The sequence below is a fragment of the Typopeltis vanoorti genome, chromosome 17 (genome assembly GCF_054136105.1).
Source record: "Typopeltis vanoorti isolate ZY-2024b chromosome 17, IOZ_Tvanoo_1.0, whole genome shotgun sequence".
Taxonomy (NCBI): domain Eukaryota; kingdom Metazoa; phylum Arthropoda; class Arachnida; order Uropygi; family Thelyphonidae; genus Typopeltis; species Typopeltis vanoorti.
Window position 1 is genome coordinate 32189291 of NC_143565.1, and position 26059 is coordinate 32215349.

General features: G+C 35.2%; 1 protein-coding gene across 4 annotated transcripts in view; it reads left to right on the forward strand.

Annotated features, from left to right (window-relative positions):
- Syx8 (syntaxin 8) overlaps nt 1-25625 on the forward strand; it is a 93408-nt gene extending 67783 nt beyond the window's left edge. For all 4 annotated transcript variants that reach the window (XM_090407004.1, XM_090407005.1, XM_090407006.1 and 1 more), the window contains exons 7-9: nt 7419-7520; nt 19264-19339; nt 25481-25625. In XM_090407004.1, the coding sequence (XP_090263130.1) occupies nt 7419-7520; nt 19264-19331 (170 nt within the window). In that variant the 3' untranslated portion in view covers nt 19332-19339; nt 25481-25625. The remainder of the gene's footprint in view (nt 1-7418; nt 7521-19263; nt 19340-25480) is intronic.
- Nucleotides 25626-26059: the final 434 nt, after the last annotated feature.

Here is a 26059-nt window from a genome sequence, read left to right on the forward strand (position 1 = left end):
AGTTTTAACTTATGGATCTAAGAGTTGGGTTAGAAATAATTGATCAAAGCCTAGCAATCACAAATCTGAGTGATATCAAAAATCATCACAAGCACATATATAGCTTAGTTAATGATAATAATATTCATTGGTTGGAATTTCAACTGAAAGCAAGTGAACTGTATTCATACCAAGGTGGTTTGTTTTACCATCTCAGATATTTGACTTGTTTTCCTCTTCGTCACAGACAAACCAGCCAAAATAAGGTCTAGCAAAATGCCAAGCCACTTCGCTATGATGGGCATTGGATCCCACATGCAGTGGAAAATGGGATGGGATAGATACATGGGGGGGGGTAATTGTTCAATATAATCTAGATTTGTGTTCCCATTTTTGGTTATATTTATTTTTATTAGTGTTTCCTCTTGTACGGCTGTGACCGAGACATGATATACACATATTGTATAGCTCGCTCTTGTATTCAGAATTTAAATGTTGTTACCAGTTTTTCTGCCTTCTTCCTGAATGAAGCCCATGACATATTGAGCAAAATATATAGGAGTAATAAATTCTATTTAGTTTCCTCTTACATGTATGAAGCTGTTATTTAAAAAAAAAAAAAAAAAACTTTACGATGTCTGACGTGCATGTCTCTTAAACATCTAAGGCCTAAGTGCTGGGGAGGGTATCATGTTGGAGGTTTAATGGAATATTGACAGCACAAAGAAAGGATTAAAAACTAATTTTAATGCTTCTAATATTTCATCTCAGTCACAGACATCTTCAGGGAGTACAAATCATACTGTAACAAACACTCAAAGGCAACACAATACTCGTTCTTGTAGCTAGGCTTATACGTTAGTTACTCATAACTAATTAATTTTTCAGGAAATAACAAATGTATACTAAAATATTAATTATAAAATACTTTAATTAATACTTTTCTATGTTTCTGCAACATGGAGCCTGTGTAGCTCAGTGGATGTGGCTTTTGCACACCACGGCACTTGACCGCACGAAGGAAGACTTGGTTTCGAGTCTAGTCGGTGACTAGAGGAAATTTTTCTAAGCCTTTTTTCGACCGGTTCCCGAGTTAGTCGATCTCTGGCACGGGCAAGCGGGTTTTTCCTTCCGGAAACTCGGGTTTTTCGTCCTGTAAACTCAAGAAAATCGACTGTAGAACCCACATTATTTCAGACATTAAATATATTGTGTTAGGGTTAGGGACCACGAGATTGCGGCGCATTTGAGCTGTCTCTCTTCCTTGTGTACCGCTTAATTAGTGATAGCCTTGGGCCATCTATATGGGGAGTAGGCGAGGCCATTTAGCCCTATCTAACTTTTGGAGACTGAGTGGGCAGTTCAATCTCCACTGGTACCAATCAGTCTCCAAAAGTTAGATAGGGCTAAATGGCCTCGCCTACTCCCCATATATGTGAATAAAAAGGCGTTAGCTGATTTTTTTTTTTTTTTTTAAAGATTTCTGCAACATTACATTGTCATCATCACGGATCAAAAATAACAATGATATGTGCACACAGGCACCAACACTGGGCAAATGAGGCTGAAGAAAGGCAAAGAAAGTCAGGCCTAGAGTCCTCAATGGTGCTTCCTAGTGGGCTAAATTGGATAGTCTTGGCCTGACAATCTTAGAATGTATGCTTCTCAAATTCAGGACAATCTCATGCACCCAAATTTGTTGAAGTTTGGGAAGTTTTTCAGGGCTGAGGCAGATTTCAGGAATAGTCTTCCATATTTATATTTGCTGCAGTATCCTGTGGTGGGTGTCCAAAACTTGGTCAGCAAGTTCTAAGTTGCTGTATTGGTGGAACCGGATGTATTCCTTGTGTTCAGATATTCTGATATTGGATGTCCTGCCTGTTTGGCCATAGTAGGACAGTCTGCAACTGCAAGTGACCTGGTATACTTAGGTCTAGAGATGTGGCTGGTCTTTGGTGTAGCAGATAAGGGATGCCAATTTCCTATGTGGTTTGTAATGGTTGTAAGATTGTGTTTCCTTAGGATTTTGTTAATTTTTTGGATGTGCCCTGGATATATGGAACTGTGATAGATCTTGAGTAATCTCTGCTCTGAACAGGAAGGGGAGGTTTAGGTTACAGGGTTTAATATTTTTGGGGGAGGTTGTAGCCATTTACTAAGAAAGTGTTGGGGATATGGTCAAGTTCAGTAATTAGGGCACTGTTATCAGAACTGATTAATTTTGCCCTGTTGTATAGGATTTTTATAGTCCCATATTGTTGGGGCTGGGGACTGCTGATGAATGTATCTACCTGTACATGTAGGTTTTCTATAAATGGAGAATGCCAGGGATCCATCAGGCTGGCATGTAATTGGGGTGTCTAGGAATGGGAGACTGTTGTTTTCTTTTCTAAGGTGAACTGTATTCTGGGATGTTGATTGTTTAGATGTGTTAAGAAATTGTGGAGTGCATCCAGGCCTGTGGCCAAATGGAGAACACATCATTCATGTAGCATAGCCAGACAGTGGGTTTATGTGGGCAGAGTTTAAGGCTTTTTCTTCAGAGGTTTCCATGAAGAAGTTGGCCAGGGGTGGAGAAAATGGAGAATCCATGGCTCTCCCCTCTATCTGTTTGTAAAATTTTCCTTGCCAAACAAAATGCCTAACTTCATGGTGAAGTGAAACGGGTGAAATATCGGGAGGAAATGTGGCTTGGATGAGATCTAAGGAATCTTTGAGTGGGACATTGGCGAATAAAGATGAGACATCAAAACTGTCCATAATGTTAGTGTGTTAGAGTGTGAGGGTTTTCTATACTGGCTTTAAAAGTGGACTGAGTTTTTTTATGTGTGAAGGTGTGTTGCCAGTATATTGTGTAAGCACTTTGGCTAAATGTTTGACTAATTTGTATGTGATGAATCAATGCCATCCACAATGGGACGTAATCACACATTTTGTTTATCAATTTTTGGTAGTCCATATATCTAGGGTTTGGGGGGGGGGGATCTAGAGTTATAAAGTTTTAGCCTGTTTGTACTTCTAGCAGGCCAAGAGGTAATCTTTTTTTAAGGAGTGTTCTATGGAGTGTTCTGATTTGTGTTCTGGTGGGATCATAGTTTATAGGGAAGTAGATAGAATGATCTAGAAGAAGGAGGCAAGCTTACCTGAGTAATCAAATTGGTTTAAAACCATACTGGCATTTCCCTTATCTGTTTTTGTAATTACTATTTTGTTATTGCTTTTAATTTCTTGTAGAGCTTCAAATTCTTTTTTGATAGGTTACTTTTTAGTGGTTTGGCTTGGGTGAGTACATAGGGCTACATCCAGTCTGATGTTGGCAATATGTTTGGGAAGGCTTCAGCTACCTCATTTTATTTGGATCATTATTTCTTCTTCCAGAATTTTTTTAACTCCCAATTTATGGTGCATAGTTATGGTTATGTGCGAGTGTGCTAATTGCTTTCTAAACCTCAACAAATTTGGGTGCATGAGACTACCCTAAATTTGGGAAGCATACATTCTAAGATCGTAAGCCACGACTACCCCCCGTTTAGCTCACTAGAGGATATTGTTTACTCTAGGCCCACTTCTGTTGCCTTTCTTCAACATCATTTACCCAGTGTTAGTGCCTGCATTCACATTACATTGTTTTTGTTGTGATCCCTGATGATGGCGATGTAATGTTGCTGAAATGTAGGAAAGTATTAATTAAATTATTGTTATTTTCTTCAAAATTAATAGTTATGTTTAAACAGTACTCACTGAAAACACGTGGCTATGATGACGCCTATCTCTTGAGGTCCTATCTATGTGGTGTGTCTTCTATGAATGTTTGTAGGCAGTTTAAGATGTAATTTGGGACCTCTAACAATGCATGTTTCCCAATTTTTGAGAAGTTTCTGATGTAACAAGAGGTAGCCTAAAATCTTTGTTCTAGTGGAACATCTCTTTCAACAAAACTGCTGTATACACAACACCTTTGACTATCCAATGACTACAAGTGCTTACAGAATTAAAAAAAAAAAATAATTACTCCTGCTCCCAATCCTCAGCCATCCCTTCAGAAGGATTTCAGAAATGCCATCACTATGCCTTACATTTGGAGTACATTGGAAAAATAGCCAGGTCATTCAAAAAGTTCAATTTCTACACAACTTTTAAGTCCCAGTGGTAACTTGCTTCCCTTATCCCTTCTGCCAAGGATCAGCTTCCCTCATTTCTCAGTACCTGGAGTATACAAAGTACCCTGTTCCTGCAAGCTGGTTTACTTCGGACAGACAGACAGACAGATAAGCTACCATCTGTTTAGATGAACACAAAACTTACATCTGCATTTACGACTATGAACAATCTGGTCTTGCAGACAATGTATTAGATACCACTCACTGAATGTTCTGGAAGAAAACCACCCTGCTTCATCATGGTAAATTTAAAAAATGAAAGATTATTTTTGGAATCTACAGCAGCACTCAGAAATCAAGCAAATTTAAACAAATACCGTGCAAAAAAACTTCCCAAAATTTGGGAAACATTAATTGCCAGATCTCAATTTTATATGATTGGCAGCTTACAGATGCCCATAGAGTGCATACCACCCAGATAGGACTTTAGAGTCATTATTGTCATTTGTTTCATTGTGTGTGTGTGTGTGTGTGTGTGTGTATGTTGCTAATGTCACTTATACTCCCTGAAGATGTCTCAGTGACTAATATGAAATTTGATGACATTATCAGATTATTCAGGTTTATTATCAATGCCATTTATTTTATTTGGCTTTGAAACAATGGGTAGTCCTATATATCACCTGCTTTGGCTGATTATTTTATGGACCATTTAATGGATCACATTTCTAACAGTATTTCTCTTTGACCTCACATTTGGTTACATTTTGTGAATGACATCTTTGCAATCTAGTCTCATTCTGAAACAAAACTACTTCAATTTCTCGATGAAATTAACTCGTTATATACTCTCATCAAGTTCACTAGTAAATGTGAATCTAACAACTGTCTCTCCTTTTTGTATACTTTAATACATTATAACTATGCTGGTAATATTGAATTTTCTGTTTACAGGAAGCCATCCTTTAGAGCAGATATATCCATGCATCTTCACATCATCACCTTTAATAAAAAAATAGGTATTATCAAAAGCCATGTACACCAAGCAAGCACAATTTCTTCTTCTGCATCTCTTCTATTAGAATAATTAAATAAAATAAACTTACTCTATTATTTCATGGATACAGTGAGACCTTAATACAGAAAATATTTGATAATTATCATTCCTTTTCCAGATTGCTATCTGATATTAAAAGGACCAGTATACCCTACCTTAAAAGAACATCAGAACAAATAGCAAAGAGGATCCTTTGCAGATATAATTTGTATACCATCTTCACACCAGCCAAGAAGTTATCTTTCTTACCAGCTATCAAAGATACATTATCACCTCTATATTTGCCTGGTGTTTATCAAATACCCTGTTCTTGTTATCTTTGCTACTTTGAACAAACTGGCCATTCTGCTACTATTAGAATCCAGGAACATAAAGATTATATACAATTTTTGGTATCTGAAGGTTCAGGACTTGCTTCTCATGCCATTGACACTAGACATAGAGTTCACTGGAACCATACCAAGATGCTACACTACAGTAGGTTCATATTTGATTGTCTAGTTTTCAAATCGTGTGAAGCCCTATATCACCATCCTAATTGTACTTGGTCTAACCATAAATACTGTTGCAACTTGAACAGCACATAAACCTTTATCAGTAAATAATTTATAGCATTCAGCATATACAAACCACATGTATAACGTGCATATAGTAGCACTCAATGTTCAAAATGTCCCTCTTTTGCCTTCACTTATACCCGAAGTCTGTGAGACCACATATCAATGGCAGCATGCACAACATCCAGCAGAAACTCTGCCACTGCTTGCTCCAATTTCACTTTCAGACTGGTGATGTTGGGGTATCATTTCTTGCAGGCTAACTCTTTCAAGCTCCAACCACAATTTGAAGTCCTACAGATTCAGATCAGGACTTCCAGATGGCCAATCAAATGCTGATATGTTTGGACACATTCACCTCCATCCACCGTTTTGTAATCCTTGCCTTGTGTGCAGGGAGCTGAGTCTTGTTGGAAGGTCTTCTGCTCCTACTATGAAACAAGGTATTATTCAGGGACAATACCACAGGTTCCAGCACAGTGTTTTGATAACTTTGGCAGAGGTTTTGACCCCTTTTTCATAGAAATGCAACTTGGACCCCCCCTCCCTAATATGTCACTCTCCCACCAAACCATCACTGACACTGAGTGATAATCTCTCTGAATCCTGGGTTCTATTCCATGTACAGTGCAACTATCTGGGGTATATACCTGATCATTTTGGCAGCTAAACGACTCTTCATTGTTGAAAATCTTATCTGTGAAGAGGATAATCTTTGTGTCTGTTGTTTGCTTACCAGTGGAGAAGTGCCTTTGATTTTATCATCCTCTCGCACATAAGTTGTGGTGTTAGGAAGTGTCCAATAGAATGATGTAGGCTGAACCCTAGGTCTTTAGTTAGTACATCATTCTCCGTGAAACATTCATCTCTCATGACATCACTTTCTGTGTGCATGCCTCAGGATTACAGCAGAGACATGCCCTCTCATGCTGTTGCATCCTAACGCAGCGTGGTCAACCTCTTCTTTGGCTGGTATACAAACATCCTACTGATCCTGAGTGTTTTTTGCATGTTGAAATTAACAATTGGCTGCATTCCAACTTTGTGAAGTGCTATTACAGCTACACGGTTCTCATAATCTCCCCCACTGCATTATTGATAAACATGCGAATATTGGCTGCACACAGCACTATTAATGGAACTGGGCTTGCACAATTCTGTGGACAGCACAGGGGTGTGTGTGTGTGTGAGAAGTTGTAATAGTATTTATTGCAAGACTGTATAATCAGACAGATTGTATGTCTATCTCTAAGTTTTGGGAAGTGATTGCTGCTAATTGCTTGATTTAAAAAAAAATGGATTAATTATTATTATTATTACATAACACCTCCAGGGAGTCCAAAGATTCATCGGGGGAGGGTACCTACTCTACAACTCTCCATCTCCACCAATCGCAACTACCTTCATCATCTATATTCATCGTCTATTATACATCTATCCTTATATCTCTGAACTTTAATAGTGTTTCTTCCTACTTGTACAGCTGCAACCGAGACACATGATATTAAACGTGCTGTATTACTCGTTCTTGTATTCAGAATTTAAATGTTACCAGTTCTTCTGCCTTTTTCCCTGAATGAAGCTCATGACAGCAAAATTTAGCAAAATATAGAGAAGTAATAAATTCTATTTAATTTTCTCATACATGTGTGAAACCACTATCTGTGTTGAATAGAGACACATGTCTCTATTCAACATCTAGTAATATTTAGTTTTCTTTTTCAGAAATACTGGATGATATAGCAGACCACACAGATCGCACAAGAGAGCACCTTATTAGAGAAACTAGAAATGTAACAACTGTAACAAAAAAGTCAGGTGCCTGTGGTATGTTGCTTTACTGTGTTTGTACCTTTTTGAATGCAAATGTAATTTAAATGCCTATCATCATATATTAAAAAAAAAGCTTACATATATAAAGGAAAGTTTTTTATGACTTTTTTGATCCAAATGACCATTTGAAGCATTGAATTGCACAGTAATGTAAATGTAACTTATCGACTGTCCCAACCTGTGGTGATGGATTTTGCTCATTCAGTTAGTCTCTTGGTGATAGTCTCCCATGGTTATGGTAGTGTAGAGGGGATAGCCTCCCTTCAGTTGTATAACTGCAGCAGATTGTGAATAGTCTCTCAGATTTATATTTACATCTGTGTATAGATTGTACAGATTTATTGTTACATCTGTGTCCCCCCCCTTCAGTGTTCAGATTGACACAGATCATGTTCAGTGGGTGTGAGGAGACTTCTCTTTTTTGAGTGACTATTTTTGGGATCTGCCATAGCTCTACCAAAACATGGAAGATTATCATCATGAAACCATCAGCTGAATGATCAAGATTCTTCACGCCACCCACAGATTATATCAGAATCATATGGTTACACTGTTTTGAAGTCATCATCATCAAATTCCTGACATGTACCCTCAAGGGGGTATACAGTATATGATAGTACTACATGAAAAATTTACATCATTACTAATTTCCTATCTACAATTTTCCTCCAAATCAGTCTACTACTTGTCAAGACTCCAATATTATCATTATCAGATCTTATATTTCTATTGTCTAAGGCACATTGTACCGTATCAATCCACCTATATCTTGGTCTTCCTCTGGATCGCTTTCCTGCCAACCTGGCAGAGAACACGTGTTTTGCTAATCTTTCCTCGCCCATTCTGTTTAAGTGACCATACCACCTGAGATTAGTACTGCTAATGCATTCCTGGATGCCGACAATGTCAAGTTCTTTCCTAATATCCTCGTTTTTAATATGATATTGCCATTGATGCCATCTGTTCACGCCTCTAATCTTTCTTAGGACTCTCATATCTGCGGTCTCTAGTCTTTAGACAAGTGTTTTACTTCTGACCCAGCTCTCAGATCCATAAGTTAAAACTGGTTTGATCGCTGTCTTGTATACAGCTAATTTCTCTCTTATTCCATATGAATTTATTCAATTGACTACCTACCATACCAGCTTTGTTGATTCTGTTGTCTATTTCCATATTTAATTTAACATCTTCAGTAAAAATTCTGCCTAAGTAGCTGAAATGTTTTACTTGTTCCACAGGTTCCCCATTCAAAACACAGTTGTTGAAAAACAATTGTTGAAAATGTTGACATTTTCAACAATTCTACCTATTTTCATTGTCTTTGTCTTTTTAATGCTGATCTTCATACCATATCTATTACAACAGTTATTCAATTTAGTCAGGGACTCTTGCAAACTTGTAGCGGATTTATTTAAAAGTATAACATCGTCCGCATAAAGCAAAGAGCTGACATTAACATCTCCAATTCTGATATCATGTTTAATACCACTTTCCTTCATAATGTGATCCATATAGATAATGAATAACAGAGGGGATAATGTACATCCTTGTCTCACACCAGATTTAACATTAAACCATCTTCTTGTACTTTCTTCAATTCTAACTGCTGACATACAACTCAAATAAAGACTAAGTATTTCTTGATATAATGCCCCATTGACGCCATATAACTGTAGCGTATTGAATAGCTTCTCTCTTGGCACCTTGTCATATGCCTTTTCCAGTTTGACAAAACTTAAATACAGATCTTTGTTATATTCCCATGCTTTCTCAACTATTTGTCATAAAGTGAAGATCTGATCCTGACAGCCTCTATTTGGCCTGAATCCAGCTTGTTCTTCACCAAGCTTTTCTTCCACAAATCTTCTCAACTGTTTCTCAAGTATGCTTGCATATATCTTGCCAGAAACACTCAGTAGGGAAATACCTCTGTAATTCTCACATTCAGTTTTATTTCCCTTTTTATATATGGGTACTATTAGAGCTCTACTCCAATCATCAGGAATTCGTCCCTCTGTCCAGGCTTTCTGAACTATGCAGTGCAGCCACTGCAAGACTTTTGTACCACCATACTTCAGCATTTCTGGTCGAATATCATCTACTCCTGCTGCCTTTCCACATTTCAACTCTTTGAATACTTTTTCTATTTCAAGTATGGATATGTATTCCTGACTGTATGCCTGTTGAGTGTTTTTTACCATTGTGCTATCACTGCTTGTTTCATTTAGTAATTTTTCGAAGTAATTACTCCATACTTCAAGGATATCTTTTTGTCCTGTTTTCATGTAACCTTTATCATCTCTAACTCCTTTTACAGCACTCTTTCCTCCAATTCTAAGCTTCTTCAACAACCTCCAGAATATCTTTCCACCTTCTTGATATTTATTTTCTATGTTCTATGCCAAAGTCCTCCCATGACTTTTTAGCTAATTTTACACAGTGTTTAGCTTGCTTACATTTGTCTCTGTACTTTCTAAGAGTACAAGCTGACTTATTTGCCAGGAACTTTTGATCTGCTTTTTTTCTTTTCCTTCACTTCCGCTTTAACTTCCTGTGTCCACCATGGAGTTCTGATTTTTCTATCCTTGCAGACAATCTCACCAAATGCCTCTCTGGCTGAATCAATCAGGGTTTTCTTCAAGGCTTGCCACTGAATCTCCAAGGTTTGGTTCCTGTTCTCAAACTTTCATTTTTGCTTCAATAATCTTTGTGTATTTTAGTCTACAGTTCACATCTGAGAACTGCTCGACTTTTATTCGCTTTAAAACTTTCTTACATGTTATTCTTTTGAATACAAAATTCAATTTTATCCTGCTCTAGACTAAATAGTGATTGCTTCCAATTTCAAATCCTCTGTACACTCCGGTGTCCTGCACCAGGGAGAAAACATCACTATCAACAATAACATGGTCAGTGAGACTTTTCTTATTCCTTGCCACTTCTCTCCATGTGAATTTGTGCACATTTTTATGTTGGAACATGGTGTTAGTAATAACCAGCCCATGTCCTGAGCAGAAATCCAACAGGTATTTGCCATTATTATTGGCTTTGCTCTTTTCTCCAAATTTTCCCCAAAATATTTTTGTATGTCTGATAATCATTTCCTACTCTGTTATTTAGATCACCAGCAAGGACCAACTTTTCCTTTTTCATTCTGTCAGTTGCTTTTTCTAAAGCCTCAAATAATTCCTCCACTTCTATCTTAGTAGAACCTTCTGTGGGACCATAGCCACAAATATTTCTCATTGTCCAATTCCCCATTCTGATATTTGCCCACATCACTGTACTTGTGACTGCCTGCCATTCAAGAAGATTAGCCTCGTATTTTGTGTTGAATACTATGGTTACGTCCTCTTTTCCTTGATTGTCATTTCCTGAACATAACATTTTGTATTTATTGTTCTGAAAGATCTCACCAGTTTTTGTCTTTTCTGTTTCAGTCACCCCTATTATGTTGACCTGGTACTTATCTAATTCATCAGCTTGCTCCATTTCTTTGCCATTCGTGCTTCTTATGTTGATAGTACCGATCTTTAATTCTGGTGATGTTGAGTTGGGTGTGCTTTCAGAGTTGTTCCAGTAGCTGACTTTTCGCTGTTCGCCCTGGTTCCCTGGTGAAAACAACGAGGGCCCTGTTTAACCGGGTGATGCCCCAGCCGGCATGAAAATTTGTCATATTGTACCATCATTTTCTATATTGGTTTAAGCCAATAAGAATACAGTTTGGTCGGCTAAATCCCAAATTGCCACCCCAACCTCGTTCGTTCAGTATCCAGGTAGATACCCAACAGGGTTCATCACGAGAAGGTGAGGATTGGACATTAGGTCAGAAGCCCTGGTCGGTTCACTGCATTCCTTTAAAGGCTATGTGGAGGTCTCCTCTCAGTTATACAGCTTTGACCCTTAAGCACTCCACTATTTTGAAGTTTATTTTATTTTATTTATTTTTTTATTTTTTGTCTTGGTTTATTTTTGTTATCCTGCTGTTGTGTTTGCATACACATATATATATATCATATCCTTGTGCCTATGAACATGTCTAATTGCAAAATATTAGTTGTTAATTTAATAACTCAGCAAGAAGACATTTAATCTTTAAAGGTATCTGTCGCATAACTATAAACAACAAAAATTACACAATAATAACCACGGTAATTATACTTGAATGAAAACATTAGATATTTCATACTGAAAATAACAGCACATCATCAGTGTGTAGCAAATCAAAGAACAGGAATACATGGTACATACAACCAGTCAGTTTACCAATTAAAAATGGTTGCCATGAGCTAGAAATTAATATTATCTGTACTTTCATTGAAGTTAATTACTGTGGTTATTGTAAAGTTTGTTGTTTAAATAAATAGTTAATTATTATAACTAATTTTTTTGCTTTCTTTAAACAGAATTTGTTCTTGCTTTCTATCTTAGGGAAGAAAAGAAGCAATGATGGCTGTGCAGTGGGTTGGGATTCACTTTGAAGCAGTGTTGAAAGTTTTTTGATATAACCTCTATGAATCTGTTTGTCCGGCCAGTCATGAATTGTATGGAACATGCAGGTCATGAAATACTAGAAATATTAGGAAACATTTTTCCTAACATTTTGAGAAAGGTTTTCATGGATAGATGATGGCGGTATATTTTTCATCCATGCTGCCTTCTTTGCTGAGGTCACATTCTGGTAAGGTACACTGACATATTGTTGATTTTGGAGAAATGAAAGTACATTCTATCAGATCACAAACACGATGGGTCCCAAATGGAATGCATTATGTGTCTTGAATTTGAATTCCATGATTGGGCCATTCTTCTTCTTCCTTGTGGAAGTTATTGTAGTAGGATTAGTGTGTCCACACTGCAGAATTATGCACTTATTTCATTACACTGTGGTTACTTCTTCCAGTACATTATACTAGTCTAGAAAAGAGATTTCTTTTTGTGGGATATGTATAAAATCTTGTGTACTAAGTTGCAGCTGAAAGAAGTGGCAGTTTAATTAGCAAATAATCATTGCTTTGTGATTCCATCACATTCAACATATTAAAATCACTTGATAAAAGTATTTGAGTACTGTCTTGTTATTTGTTAAGTCATCAGTGACATATGTTAAATCTGGGGGGGGGGGCTCTTTCTCGTTATAATTTTATTTTAATACTTGTATTCATATATATATATCTTTATATTTATCCTCTGTTCTGACTTATTCCTTTAAATAATTTCTTAAGCTAACATCAGTGAGTCATGTCTTAACCATCAATCTAGGCCAATGAGTAATTTTACAAGATGTGCACATGGGCTATGAAGACAAAGGAAATGTCGTTAATTGGCACCAATTCCTTTGTTTCAATACTGGTACTGGTTCTTTGTTAATTTTAGGGAAAATTTATATTTTTACTGCGCCACCCTAAAATGTATTTGATGAATATTTATTCATGGAACCAAAGTCTAGATCAGCACACTGTCTCATAATTTTTAAACAATTAGCAGAGTATTCTCAATTAATCTCACTGTTAGCATCTATCTCGCAGTCGTAGCCCCCTATTTTATGTTTGGCTCTTCTTACCTCCTGCCTTGGTTCGAACTTTTATGAATGGTTCAGTAAAATGAAAATCAGGCAAGTCTTCATATTCATTTCAAAAGAAATTAACATTTAATTCACTGAATAGACATAATACATGTTATAAGAAAATTTTTACTGACATAAAATTAATCTTGATAATATTGGGAAGTGAATTGTTTCACTTATGATTGCTAACTCTCCTTTAACATATTAGATCATAATTTCATACCATTGATTCTAACAAACTAACAAAGATCTAACTCTCATCTATATATGACACCATTAAAGGCTATTCTTTCTATAATTCACATACATTCACAATTATCTTCACACTATTATTCCAATTAAAGTATAGAGTTCCTAAGTTTCATCAGCATAACTCCTAAAGTTCTTTCAATGAGGGCTCAGTCCTGAGTTGAAGATTTACCTATATCTAATTATTGTCCCCTACACAATTTTACATTAACAAATAAGAGTCTACATTACCAGTAGTTGGGGATGCACTAGGCCTTCATGTGTATCCCTATAGCACCTTCAATTTCCAGATTACTTTCCAGATTTATCTCGGCTTTTCTACATATCAGTTGAATTTGGACTTGACACATCGCTGACGGGGGGAGCAATTCTGGCTCCCCACTCGCTCATCAATAGGCTGGGGCATGGGTCTTCAATCTCTGCCGTGATCTTGAACTTTACCGTGTCAGGTTATTCCATAGCCTAGAACTGCCCATGGACACTGCCGATTGCTGTGATGACCTCATGATGGACTTCTTCGCCTATGACCACTCCAGTACAGGGAACGAGAAAAAAAAAGCCATGAGCTGGCACTGCAGCACCTTTTAAAATGCGCACCCTATGTTTCTTGCCTACGTCATCCTGATTTCTCCCTTTCCTCATGGTGCATCACTCCTTTCAACACCTAGCGCTAATCTCTCCCCTAGCGTTCTCTTCTGAGGACATCCATGTGGGCATTCTATTAGGTGCACGTGTATGACTTCAGGCCATTGTTGTATAATCGGATTGTCCTTTGCCTTCACCATTGTAATAGCACTTACATAGTTTAAACTTCACAAAACACCTAATTATTTTCAATATGATGCATTAGGTAAAACTTTCTTAAATATTAACGGAACTGATAAATTACAATTGGTTATTTTTCTCTTGATATATTAATACTGGCTCCGGAATTGATAAACCGTGTTAAATCTGAATGAAGGCAAAGGTTTTGACTTTTCCTTTCATTCAGAGTATAACACATATGTATCTACTAGAAAGCAGCTAAAATTTAACAAATTTATGTCTGTCAGTGAAATCAACATGATTATGTCCCTGTTAAGTTATTACAACATATGGCATTTTATTATTAGTACCTGTTCCCAGACATGGTGTAAGTGCTACATAATATTTTTTACTTTTTATGTGACTTCTACCCACAAAAGGTTTGTTGTAAATTTATAGCACATTAGTACCATATTGGGAATGGGTGTGGGCTAAGAATTTTTTTTTTCTTTCATTTTCTTATTAATTTATATATATATATATATATATATATATATATATATATATATATATATAAAAAATTTTTTTTCTTAATTTATTTTATTTGATTTTTATTCATTTTTACTTAGTTCAGAAACTTTGCTCCAGAGTCCAAACATGAAACCTTTTCAAGTCACTTCAGACTTCCAGTGGTGGGTCGGGCAGTGGTTTCACACTGAGCAATGAAATTCTTCTCTCACCTAAAGACATTCACGAACATCCATGCCCATGGCAGGATTCAAATCCATAGCCTGTTGGTTGGAAAGTGAATAAACTGACCGCTCGGCCAACCAGCCTGGCATAAATAAAACATTGTGTGTGTATATTTGTATGTGTATGTGGCAGAGTATTTTGCAGAAGTAAATAATTCACCAAACTACTGGGCTATCTGATTGGCAGTGACTTCTGCTAAATTGTCATCTGTCAGATCCTGCTTGTGCTGAATGAGAGATATGGTTATTAGTAATTCGCGTAAACAGAAATAACTTGCTAATCTCTGCATTCCGATCTTGAAACTACGCTATATAAAGGAGAATGTTTTTGAACACTTTTTTTTCCCTAGTAGAACAAAGAAAAAAAACTTATCGCAATGTATGATAAATTGATATTACAGCTACTGGTATGTTTAATAGTGATAACAAAGTGATTTGAAAACCAAATATATAAATAGAAAATAACAGGAACAGTGCATAACTAAGGAACATGCTTCAGAACTTTGAAAGAGGTACATATCAGTTTTGTTAAAATTGGGATTGTTTATGAAGATATGATAAAATTCTTTTAACCATGCTTCAGAATAGAACTTGCTTTTATATAAAGTTCTTATGTATTTTCATTTCATATTTGGTCTGGTGTCAATAATATAGTCTACCAGATTGCACTTCCCAGTTTCCAGAAAAGAGATGAATATATGCAGTTTGATTTGCATTTCTACAGATTTGCCTGTCTGTCCATAACAACTATTGCAAGAACGTTATATCTAGTAAAGATCCAAATAAGATAAAGCTTAGGAAAAATGCTGAGTGCTCAGTTTTTGTTCAGAATGCTCAGTTTCTGGAGTTTTTACTGCATATGCAGAGGTTCCTTTAATGTATTTTCTATGGAATCAAGAAATTTTGTTTCATCTCTGAAATTTTAAATTAGTTGATGATTGCATCCTTATTAACACGTTTATTAGTTTTTTTAATGAGCAAAGTCAAGTTGTTTATTCCCCATTTTTGAGAAAAATTGTGAATTGAAGATTTTTAACATCCAAATAACTGTATTGATGAAATTTATCTAATCTATTTGTCTTTGTGATTTCACTGTTAGTCAAAGGTTATTTTAATTTATAGACCAATCAGTATATCAGGCTTGGTGGTAAAAGTACTAGAAAAATTGGTAAAAAAGAGAATTCAAGAATAGATAGATAAAAATATGATACTGCATGAGAGTCAGCATGGCTTTGAGAAGGGTAGGTCATGCCTTCATAATTTACTAACTTTTTATAATAGAGTAACAGCTGAGTTGGATAAAGGAAATGGCTATATGATGATTTTGCAAAGTCATTTGACAGAATAAATTAGAACAAACGGGGTGGATATGACACTGGTTAAGTGGATAAGAGGGTGGCTGCTGGGCAGATATCAAAAAATGGTATATGGAGGGTCAGAATCAAGGCGAAAACAGGTGACTAGTGGTGTGCCACAAGGTTCAGTGCTGGGACCATTGCTGTTTAATTTGTACATAAATGATATAGGAAATAACCTGAAAGGAAATATTCAGTTGTTTGCTGATGATGTGAAATTAGGTAGAGTAATAGTTAATCAAGGCGATGTGGAGAGCTAACTTTCAAAACGATTTAAATAGACTGTCAGTATTGGCATAAGTTAATGGCTGTCAGTTTAATGTCGAGAAATGTAAAGTTATGCACTTTGAGATAAATAGATTACAAGTCGTTTATCACATTGATGGCACTGTATTCCAGGAAATAGATGAAGCTAGAGATTTAGTGGTAGACAGAGTTAGTTTAGAGGACATATTGCTAAGGTTATTTGGCTAGTAAAAAACACATTAACAAATAGAAATAAGGAAGTTGTAATTCCTCTTTATGAGGCTTTGATATGCCCACATCTGGATTACTGTGCTCAAGTTTGGTCTCCAGCGTTTCTTGGGGATGTGGTAGCAGTGGAGAGGATTCAGAGGCAAGTGACCAAGATGGTGAGTGGCCAGTGGAATGGTCCCTATGAGAATAGATTCATGGTGTGTGATTTGCAGAAGCTAGTTGATAGGAGAAAAAGAGGGGATATGATAGAAACATTTAAGTTGCTTAAAGGGTTTTATAGAATAGATGCAGGGGAAATGTTTCAGCCTTTGGCTAGAGGGACCAGAACAAGGGGTCATCCCTGGAAGTTGAATAAAGGTGTGGTCAGTAGGGGTGTGAGGTCTAGATTTTTTGCTTCGAGAGTGGTGAATGAGTGGATGGGCAGCCAGAGTCAGTTGTGAGTGCTTTTTCTGTTAATGGGTTCAAGGAAAGGTATGATAGATTGGGTCTTCCCCAATGAGTCTTTAGACTCCATGGAGGTGCCCGTATAATAATAACTTCAGTGTTCACTTTGCATCCATGTAATTATTTATGTGTAAACATGTTAAAGCCAGTACAGTGACAAATGTGTCTTCTGGTATGAGTCAGCATCCTGAAAAATGTAAAATGTTTACAAAAGGAAACTTGCTTCTTAAGTTTTTTAAGTTAGAATATGCTCGTGATGGCAAATGCATCACTAGCATATTCTAACCAGAGATTTCAAGATTATGGGAGAGAAGGGGGAAAAATGCAATTTATGTTCATAATATTTAGGCCTATTCTCAAAATATAAAACTTCTCAACTTCCATGGGACTATGCAGTATTTCCTTATTTTGCACACATCTTGTTCCAGTCATCGTCACTGTTACACTGAGTTTATTTATTCTTACCTCAGGCAATTTAATTACAAGACTCATAAATCACAAATTCATTACCAGAGGAAAAAAGAATTTCTTTTACTTTCTTTTAGCCAACCTAATTTGAAAGATTCAACACAAGTCAGGACTCTAGCCAATCTGCTATTATTAGAAACCATTCCACTCCAACTGGCTGGAATGATGTTAATATAATGTTAATATATGTATATAGTAGACAACACAAATAATAGGACTTTAGCATTGATGTATAAATTATTTTTTTTTTTTTTTTTTTTTTTTCACCAGAGGTCAGGCCAACAATTGTGGTAGCGGTTAGTCAGTGTCTTTAACGAACCAGTATGATTGTAGTATAGCTTGTTTCCTGTGTATATTTGTACGCTCCAGAAGATGACCTTGACATAAAGGTCGAAACGTCGAATTGTAAAATTTTAGTAATAGTAAACTAAAGTTTTTATTCAAACACGGTAGTTGCCTCCATAATTTCCAAAAATGCAATTTCTTTTACTCTTTTATACAATGTATCAAAATAGAGCCTTTTCATTAAAGCCACATTACAGTTTCAGATTTCACTAATTCTCTCACTTGTTCCAATAAAACAATTAATATCGCAGGCATACTTGAGACAGAGGATGAAACTTTCCATTTGCGTTTCTTTGAACGTCTGAATGAATGTCTACTTAATATCTCCTTTTATTTCCAGTTTGAAGGATTTGCCTTGTTATGATTTCCTTTTCAAAATCCTGCATTAATATATTCCAACTGTCAAGTTTTCTTAAAAAATTTCTAAAACATAATTCTCTGGTTTGCATTCTCAAACTTCCATTCTCTCTTCTTGTTTTTTTTTTTTTCATTAGCCAGATATCAAATGCTTTCTCTGTTAGCTGTCAATCACCCGTCAGTCTCCTCCGTGGCTGTTGTTATTGGCAAAAAGATAATATCTTTACGATGAACATAATAAAATAATAATAATAAATAATAAATGTTTTATTTTTTCCCTATTCTGATTTGTCACAGTTCTGTTTCTTCGCTGTTCTGTTCTTTCATTGTTCTTTTCTTCATATTTTGTACTTTCCTGTTCTGTTATATCATGTTCTGTTCTTTCATGGAACCTAAACATCACTGTACAACAATCGTGAATTATATAAACAACAATTAAAATTTTGACAATTATTTTCTATCCTATAAGTACAATAAATCTCACATATTTTACATTTCATTTTAACAGATATCAGCATTGGACACATCACAAATGCCAGTTATACGTGATTACACAATTACAGCCACAATTGTAAAAAGATTCATAATTATAAATTATGACTATTTTTACATTGGTGTTTGTTATAGTGAAAGTTCTGTATTTTGATAACACCTTTCAATGGTGTTATCCATTGAAAGGTGTTAAAATTTTAAATTACAGGACTGTTAATACTGTTAATTATGGGAATTAAGCACGATTCCGCAAAATTTTGAAAGGTGCATACACTCAACATTACAGATATTTGTAGATTTGTCAGTTTGTCCAAATAGAAAAGTTTACTAGAATAAGGTAACTTGTTAAATATTACCTGAGTGAGATGGAAAACAGTTTAAAATTGCTTATATGATTCAAAATTTATAATGCTTCATGAATGATGTTCACTGAAGATGTAATTATATATATATAATTATATGTATGTTTTATTTTATTTTTTTGATAGGTTATTGGGTTGTAATAGTTCTTCTTCTCATAGCAATTATTGTTGTGATTGCAGTTCCAAAACCATAGAGATTAAGGTATGTAATCTTGTTTATAATTATTTTTGCACTCTGTATATTGCATTTATCTTCTGACATATCAGAAGAATACAATATACTGCAGTGTTCAAGCCTCTCAACTCTCTCTCTCTCTCTCTACCACTACTGATCCCATACACACTTATTTATGAAAATACATTTCATTAAAAGATAATTGTAGCTAGTTTTAATAAGATACAATTACAGTTGACTCTCATTATAACAAGCTCATAGAGACCATAGGAATAATCTGTTACAATGAATTTCCTTTGTGCATAACACCTTTCTATGGGACTTTAGTCAGGATTTTAATAGTTTGTTTTTGTGAATGAGGTTGTTATAATGGTGTTTGCTATCTTAAGCATCACTTGTATATATTAATAAACTTAACATGTTAATAACATGGATCTTAAAACTATTGTTACGCTATTGGGGGGAGAAGCAGTGGCAGACTGTTTCATAATTTTTGTTAATGAATTTCTTCATAAAATATAAAAATTGTGCTGCAGTTGGCTTTTTCTTTATTTTTTATCTTAGGTTTGTTTTATGTTTCAGATCAGTTTCATGTGTAAATTGAATATTATCTGATCTGCTTCATTACACTTTTTCATATTTTTCTGTTTACTTCTTTCTTCTTAACACGTTCGCTGCCAACTACGAGTATACTCGTAGTGGGTAAACCTGCTTCACAAGCCAGCTACGAGTATACTCGTATGACGCTTACCTCCGGCAACGAGATTATTGTAGTGACCTTGAAGAAGTGAAAATCCTTGGCTTGTGGGGCTAGCATCAAAACTATGTATTCTCATAGACTGTATATGCTCTGTACAAGCCAACTACGAGTATACTCGTAGGACGTTTACCTCCGGTAACGAGATTATCGTACTGACCTTGAAGAAGAAAAACTGCTCGGCGTAGGGGAACAGACCATGCCAAAGTAGCGTTGGCAGCGAACGTGTTAACTGGTGCTGGTGAGGTGGGAAAATGTAACAAAAGTGGTAAGGTGGAGTCCCACAGACCCACCCAAATAATGTAGCGTATTATAGAAATCCGTATATTTTTAATTAATATTAGATTACATATATTGTTTAAGTGTCCTGTAATTTTACAGAATAAAAATGCAGATCCACAAAATTAACTCATGGTTACTGATTAATTCTAAATCAATTTCACTATTATCATCTCCGCTAAATGGCTCTTCATCTTTCAAAGAGTCATCTATAAGTTCTGTTCTTCCTGCTCATAACTCATCTGGTAAAAAAAGATATTATTCTCAAAATATCCTCTAAATATTTACGAAAACGTATTTGCTTATAGTTGGTATGTAAAAATATAGAAGACACAGCAGTAACTATAATATTTTAGTAGAATATTCATGAAAACAACTTATGTTTCGGAAGTAATATAGTCACACTTTTGGTAAGGTGGACTAGCACACTTTACACCTCTGCACATTAAATTTGCTTGCACGCAACAGCCTATCGTCTATGGCGTTGAGTAGTGGGTTATGGGAGGAAAAGCTATACTGAGACATGACTCACTGCCACATGTTGTTAAAAAGTTTTAGTCAGTTTAAAATCTTTGACACCCCACCTTACTATGCCGGGTTAACCTCTTAGGTTCAGAAACTTGCTGAACCTCTAAGGTTCTTTGTTGCAAGTACCAACCTGTTCCATTCCTTTCTCTGATTTCATCAGATAGAAGTGAGGATCTATGGAGTTCATGTAGTTCTTAATTATGTCTGCTTCTCCATTCACCTATTGTGTTATCTCTTAAGGTCCAAAGACTTTTCTGAGGATTTTATTTTGAAAGATCTGAAAGTTTTTGCATCTTGATCTGTTATGCTTCACATAAATCAGTAGGTCTAATAATTGTCTTGTATATTTACATAGTAAACGATGTAGTGTCTACTTCTTTTGAATACTGTTAAATAAATTGATCTAATGCATCTTCTCCTCTTGCTCTTCTTTATATAATTTCTTCACTTTCCTGACTTGTTGAAAGAGTTGAGTGTTTTGGATATTGAACATCATCATGATCAAATTTCTGACATGTATCCTCAAGAGATGTTCAGGGTGTTATGGTACTTCATGAAAAAGTTATCTCATTACTAACTTCCTATCAACAATTTTCCTACAAATTAATCTTTTATGTGTCAAGACTCAAATATTATCAAATCTTATATTTGTCTTCTATGGCACTTCTTACTGTATCAATCCACTTTGATTATTATTATTATAAGTATCCCAATGATGTCAGAGGACTCATTGTGGGATATCTATTATTTACACACTAGCCATTATTCACACAATACCTATCATACCTCTCCTTAAACTCATTCACTGACAAAGCACTCGAAACTACCTCTGGCAACCCATTCACCATCCTCCAAGTAAAAATCTAGGCATAATACCCTTGCTAACTACACTCTTACACAATTTCCATGAGTGACCCCTTGTTCTTTCATTATCACTTCTTGTTAGTAAGTTCTTCAACAGTCATGTAATTTGATGTGCTGTTTTGGCAATATGCCCTCTAAACCTCAACTCCCTGTCCAAATCAGTCCCTGGCCTCTCATTATACATACCATGAGAATGGCATATACATATTATGAATAACAATAGATTATCTACAAGAATTTCAGTCATCATTTCCCAAAATGTTGAAATTTTTAGGTCATTATTACGATTTAGTTGACTGTGAAGAAAACTTCATAGCATTATTTGAAGAGCATTTGAAAGGATTTTTGTGATGAATTTTTGTATTATCTTGTAGGATCCTGTGTCTAGTAGAAACTCCATATTCTTTTACTGGATTTATTTAGAAGTATAATGTCAATCTGCATAAAGTAAAGGGCTGAGATTAACATCTTCAATTTTGATGTCAGGTTTAATGCCACATTATTTCATAATGTGTTCTATATAGATGATGAATAACAGTGGAGGTAATATGCACCCTTGTATCACACCTGATTTAACATCAAACCATCTTCCTGTACTTCACTTCTAACTTACAACTCCAAAAATATAGACTAAGTATCGCCTGAGAAAGGCTGTTCAAAACACTTCAGTTTTGAATAGCTTTTCTCTTAGCACCTACTCATATGTCTTTTCCAGATCTACAAAAAGTTAAATGCAATTCCTTGTTATATTCCCATGATTTTTCAACTATTTGGCTTGAACCTTGGTTTGTTCCTCTCAAAGCTTCACTTTCACAATTGCTTTTAGCCTTTTTTCAAGTATACTTGCATAAATCCTATCAGAAACCCTCAGAAGGAAAATTCCTCTAATTCTCACGTTCAGTTTTATTTCTCATTTTATAGACGCTTACTATATATGTGGGTAGCGCTACATAGATGGCACAGTAATAAAAAATGCTCAACAGGCATGCAGTCAGAAATACATATCCATACTTGAAGTAGAAAAAGCCATCAAAGGCCTGAAATGTGGAAAGGCAGCAGGAGTAGATGATATTTGATCAGAAATGCTCAAGTATGGAGGTATAAAAGTCTTATAGTGGCTGCACTGCATAATTCAGAAGGCTGGACAGAGGGACGAATTCCAGATGATTGGAGTAGAGCTCTCATAGTACCTATGTATGAAAAGGGAAATAAAACTGAATGTTGAGAATTACAGAGGAATTTCTCTACTGAGTGTTCCTGGTAAGATTTACGCAAGTATACTTGAGAAATGGTTGAGAAGGATTGCTGAAAAGCTTGGAGAAGAAAACAAGCTGGATTCAGGCCAAATAGAGGCTTTCAGGATCAGATTTTCACTTTACAACAAATTGTTGAGATATCATGGGAATATAACAAAGATCTGTATTTAAGTTTTGTAGATCTGGAAAAGACATATAACAAGGCATCAAGATAGCTTTTGAATAGCTTATTCAAAAGCTCTTCAGTGTATGAGCAAGTTCTCTAATCTCTGGTCTTTATTCTGATCAGCTGTTTTATTTCTAATCTTCAGTTTAATTTTAGTTTTTTGACTAATTTTTGTTATTCCTTAAAAGTTTCTTACATGGGCTCCTGACTATACCAGTCTGCTTATTCTATATTTAATTTGCCATCTTTACTAAAAATTAATATTTAAATAGGTAAAATATTTTACTTGTTCTATAAGTTTCCCATTGAGAATAACAGCAGGGATTAAGATCTACATTTATTTAGGAACATAGCATTATCTGCATAAGAGCTGTGCTGAGTATTTCCAGTTTTGATATTAGGTTTAATGCACTTTCCTTCACATAGGTGAAGAATATCAGTGATGATATTATGACGTTATTCAAATCATCCTCCTGCATCTTCAGTTCCACTAGATAGCCTACAACTTAAATACTGCATAGACTACATATTATTCTGTATTACATCCCATTTATTCCTTATAAAAGTAGGGTTTTTTTATTTATTTATATATATAACAGCTTTTCTCTTGGCATATTATCATATTCCTTTTCCATGTCTACAACACAATACATATCCTTGTTATATTTCGATTTTTTTTAACTGTTTGTCTTAAAGTAAACATCTCTTCCTGACAATATCTGTATTTGGCTTGAACCCAGCTTGTTCTTTTTTTCTTCTGTTTCTCTTTCACACATTTCTTATCTTCACAGGTATGTTGAATAAAACTTACCTGGAACACTTAGGAAAATTTCCTGGTCATTTTCACATTCAGTTTATATCCTTTTTTTTATAGATTGGTTACTCTACTTTAGCCATTTGGAATTTGACTTTCTGACCATGTCTTCTTGATTATGTGCATTATAACCAGTGTAAAACTTTTGTACCTTGACATGTTGAGCTTCACATTTCATATTTCTGATGGCTTTTTTCTGTCTCATATATTGTTAGATTCTCCTGAATGTATTCCTCTTGAATATTTTCTATGACTGTTCTGTCAGTGTTGTAGAAAATATTGAAAAGGAGTGCAATCAAAAGTGTAGATCAGTACTTAAGGTAGTAAAAGGCCTTCTGTGTGACTGGTTGCTCTAACTCAGCAGAAAAAAAAATATAATAATAATAATGAAGGAAAAACAGGAAGTAGCTTCAGGTTGGTCATTAGAATTGCATTGCCAAATATAATCAAAATCTGGTTGTGGAGATTTTAGGGGTGTAATAGAAATTACTGTGATGCATTATCTTTTGAAGCTTTGGTTCTTATTGATTTTAATTTTCTATCTAAAGCCAGTTTTCACTATAGCAAAGGCTGCTGTAACGAAGTGCAGCAAACCACTTACAGTTCCCACTTTGGAGCCTTATATGCACAATGCTACTACTATTCACTATGGCAAATGGCCACTATGACAAACTACAGTTAAACTTGGTTATAATGTGCACCAGGAGACCAACAAAAGTTCATTGTTATAATCATGACTCATTATACCAGTGATGAGTTAAATCTTCCTCATATATTTTTTTAAAATTTTTATTTATTTATTTATTTTAAATTCTCAATAAAAGACAACTTTGGCCACCTTCAACATTTTTCGCACCACATTTTAATTCACGAATAATTCAACAATTTCATGAACCGAGAGAAACTTTCTTTTAATAAACATCTTTCCAACAGAAGGGAAAGTTTTTAATTGATTTTACAGTTGTGGCAGTGTTTGAGTAAAGCAAGGGAGGAGGGTAGAGGCTAGACACTGAAGAGGTAGGTAGAGTGGGGTTGGTACCATAGGTAAGTTTAGGTTATAAACTGGCCTGTAATCTGATGCAGGCAAAAGCTAAGTCGCTCCCTTCATTTTTTTCTATTCCAAGAACTACCTGAGCATTTAAGAATGTTTGTATAGTTACCAAAATTTGTGTCGTATATCTGTAATACGCTCATTATAAAAGTGAACACACATTCTCTGTTGTATGGACAATATATTTGTATTCTCCATGCAATGGTGAAGGTCAGCTGTCCTTCATTTAGCCAGCAACATATATACATTTATGTAGAAAGTTTTTATAATAACTCTAAATTTACAAATTTGATCATTTGTTCATTTATTCCAAATTTCTATTTTCAGAACTTTAATTCATTATAAAAATTTATTTAATTTATAAAAACTATTCTTATATTACTTTTTTTTTACTTTTGTGGAAAATTTTCTATGTGGGTTATACGTTTTCATATATATGCATATATATTTTAGGTGAAATCGTGTAATCATCAAATTTCCAGGATTCCATCTTGTGACCAAAACTGTATAATATTTGTAATAAAGACAGTCTTATTATGTATTTTTCATTACTTAAAAAACAGCCGATAAAAAAAATAAACTGTATTAATTGGTTGTAGTCTGTTATCTCATTCTTATTGTACAAGCAATCTCACTGAATGCACAAACCTGTGTACAATGATCACATGTTCCACAAATGTATTACTAATGATTTTGTCCATTATCTTTTATAGAATGTAGCAACATACTAGACACTATGACTAAACACAAGATTTCTTCTATGTTGTCTGCCAAAAGGCATGATATTTGTGTATAAATCATGCCAAAGACAGTGTACTAATTATAATAAATTTAGTTTAATCCTTTACCCAAGTGAAAGCAAACAAAGTTTGCACCTGAAAATATCTTCAGGACTGAGGTAAGGCGGTACAACACTTAGGCAACTCGCACCAAAGGTGGAGCAAGCTCTCGGCACTTTGTCTCAGTATCTCCCATAATGCAAAGCACATCTCCTTGCAGACATATATAATGCTATGCCTTAAGGTAAGGGCC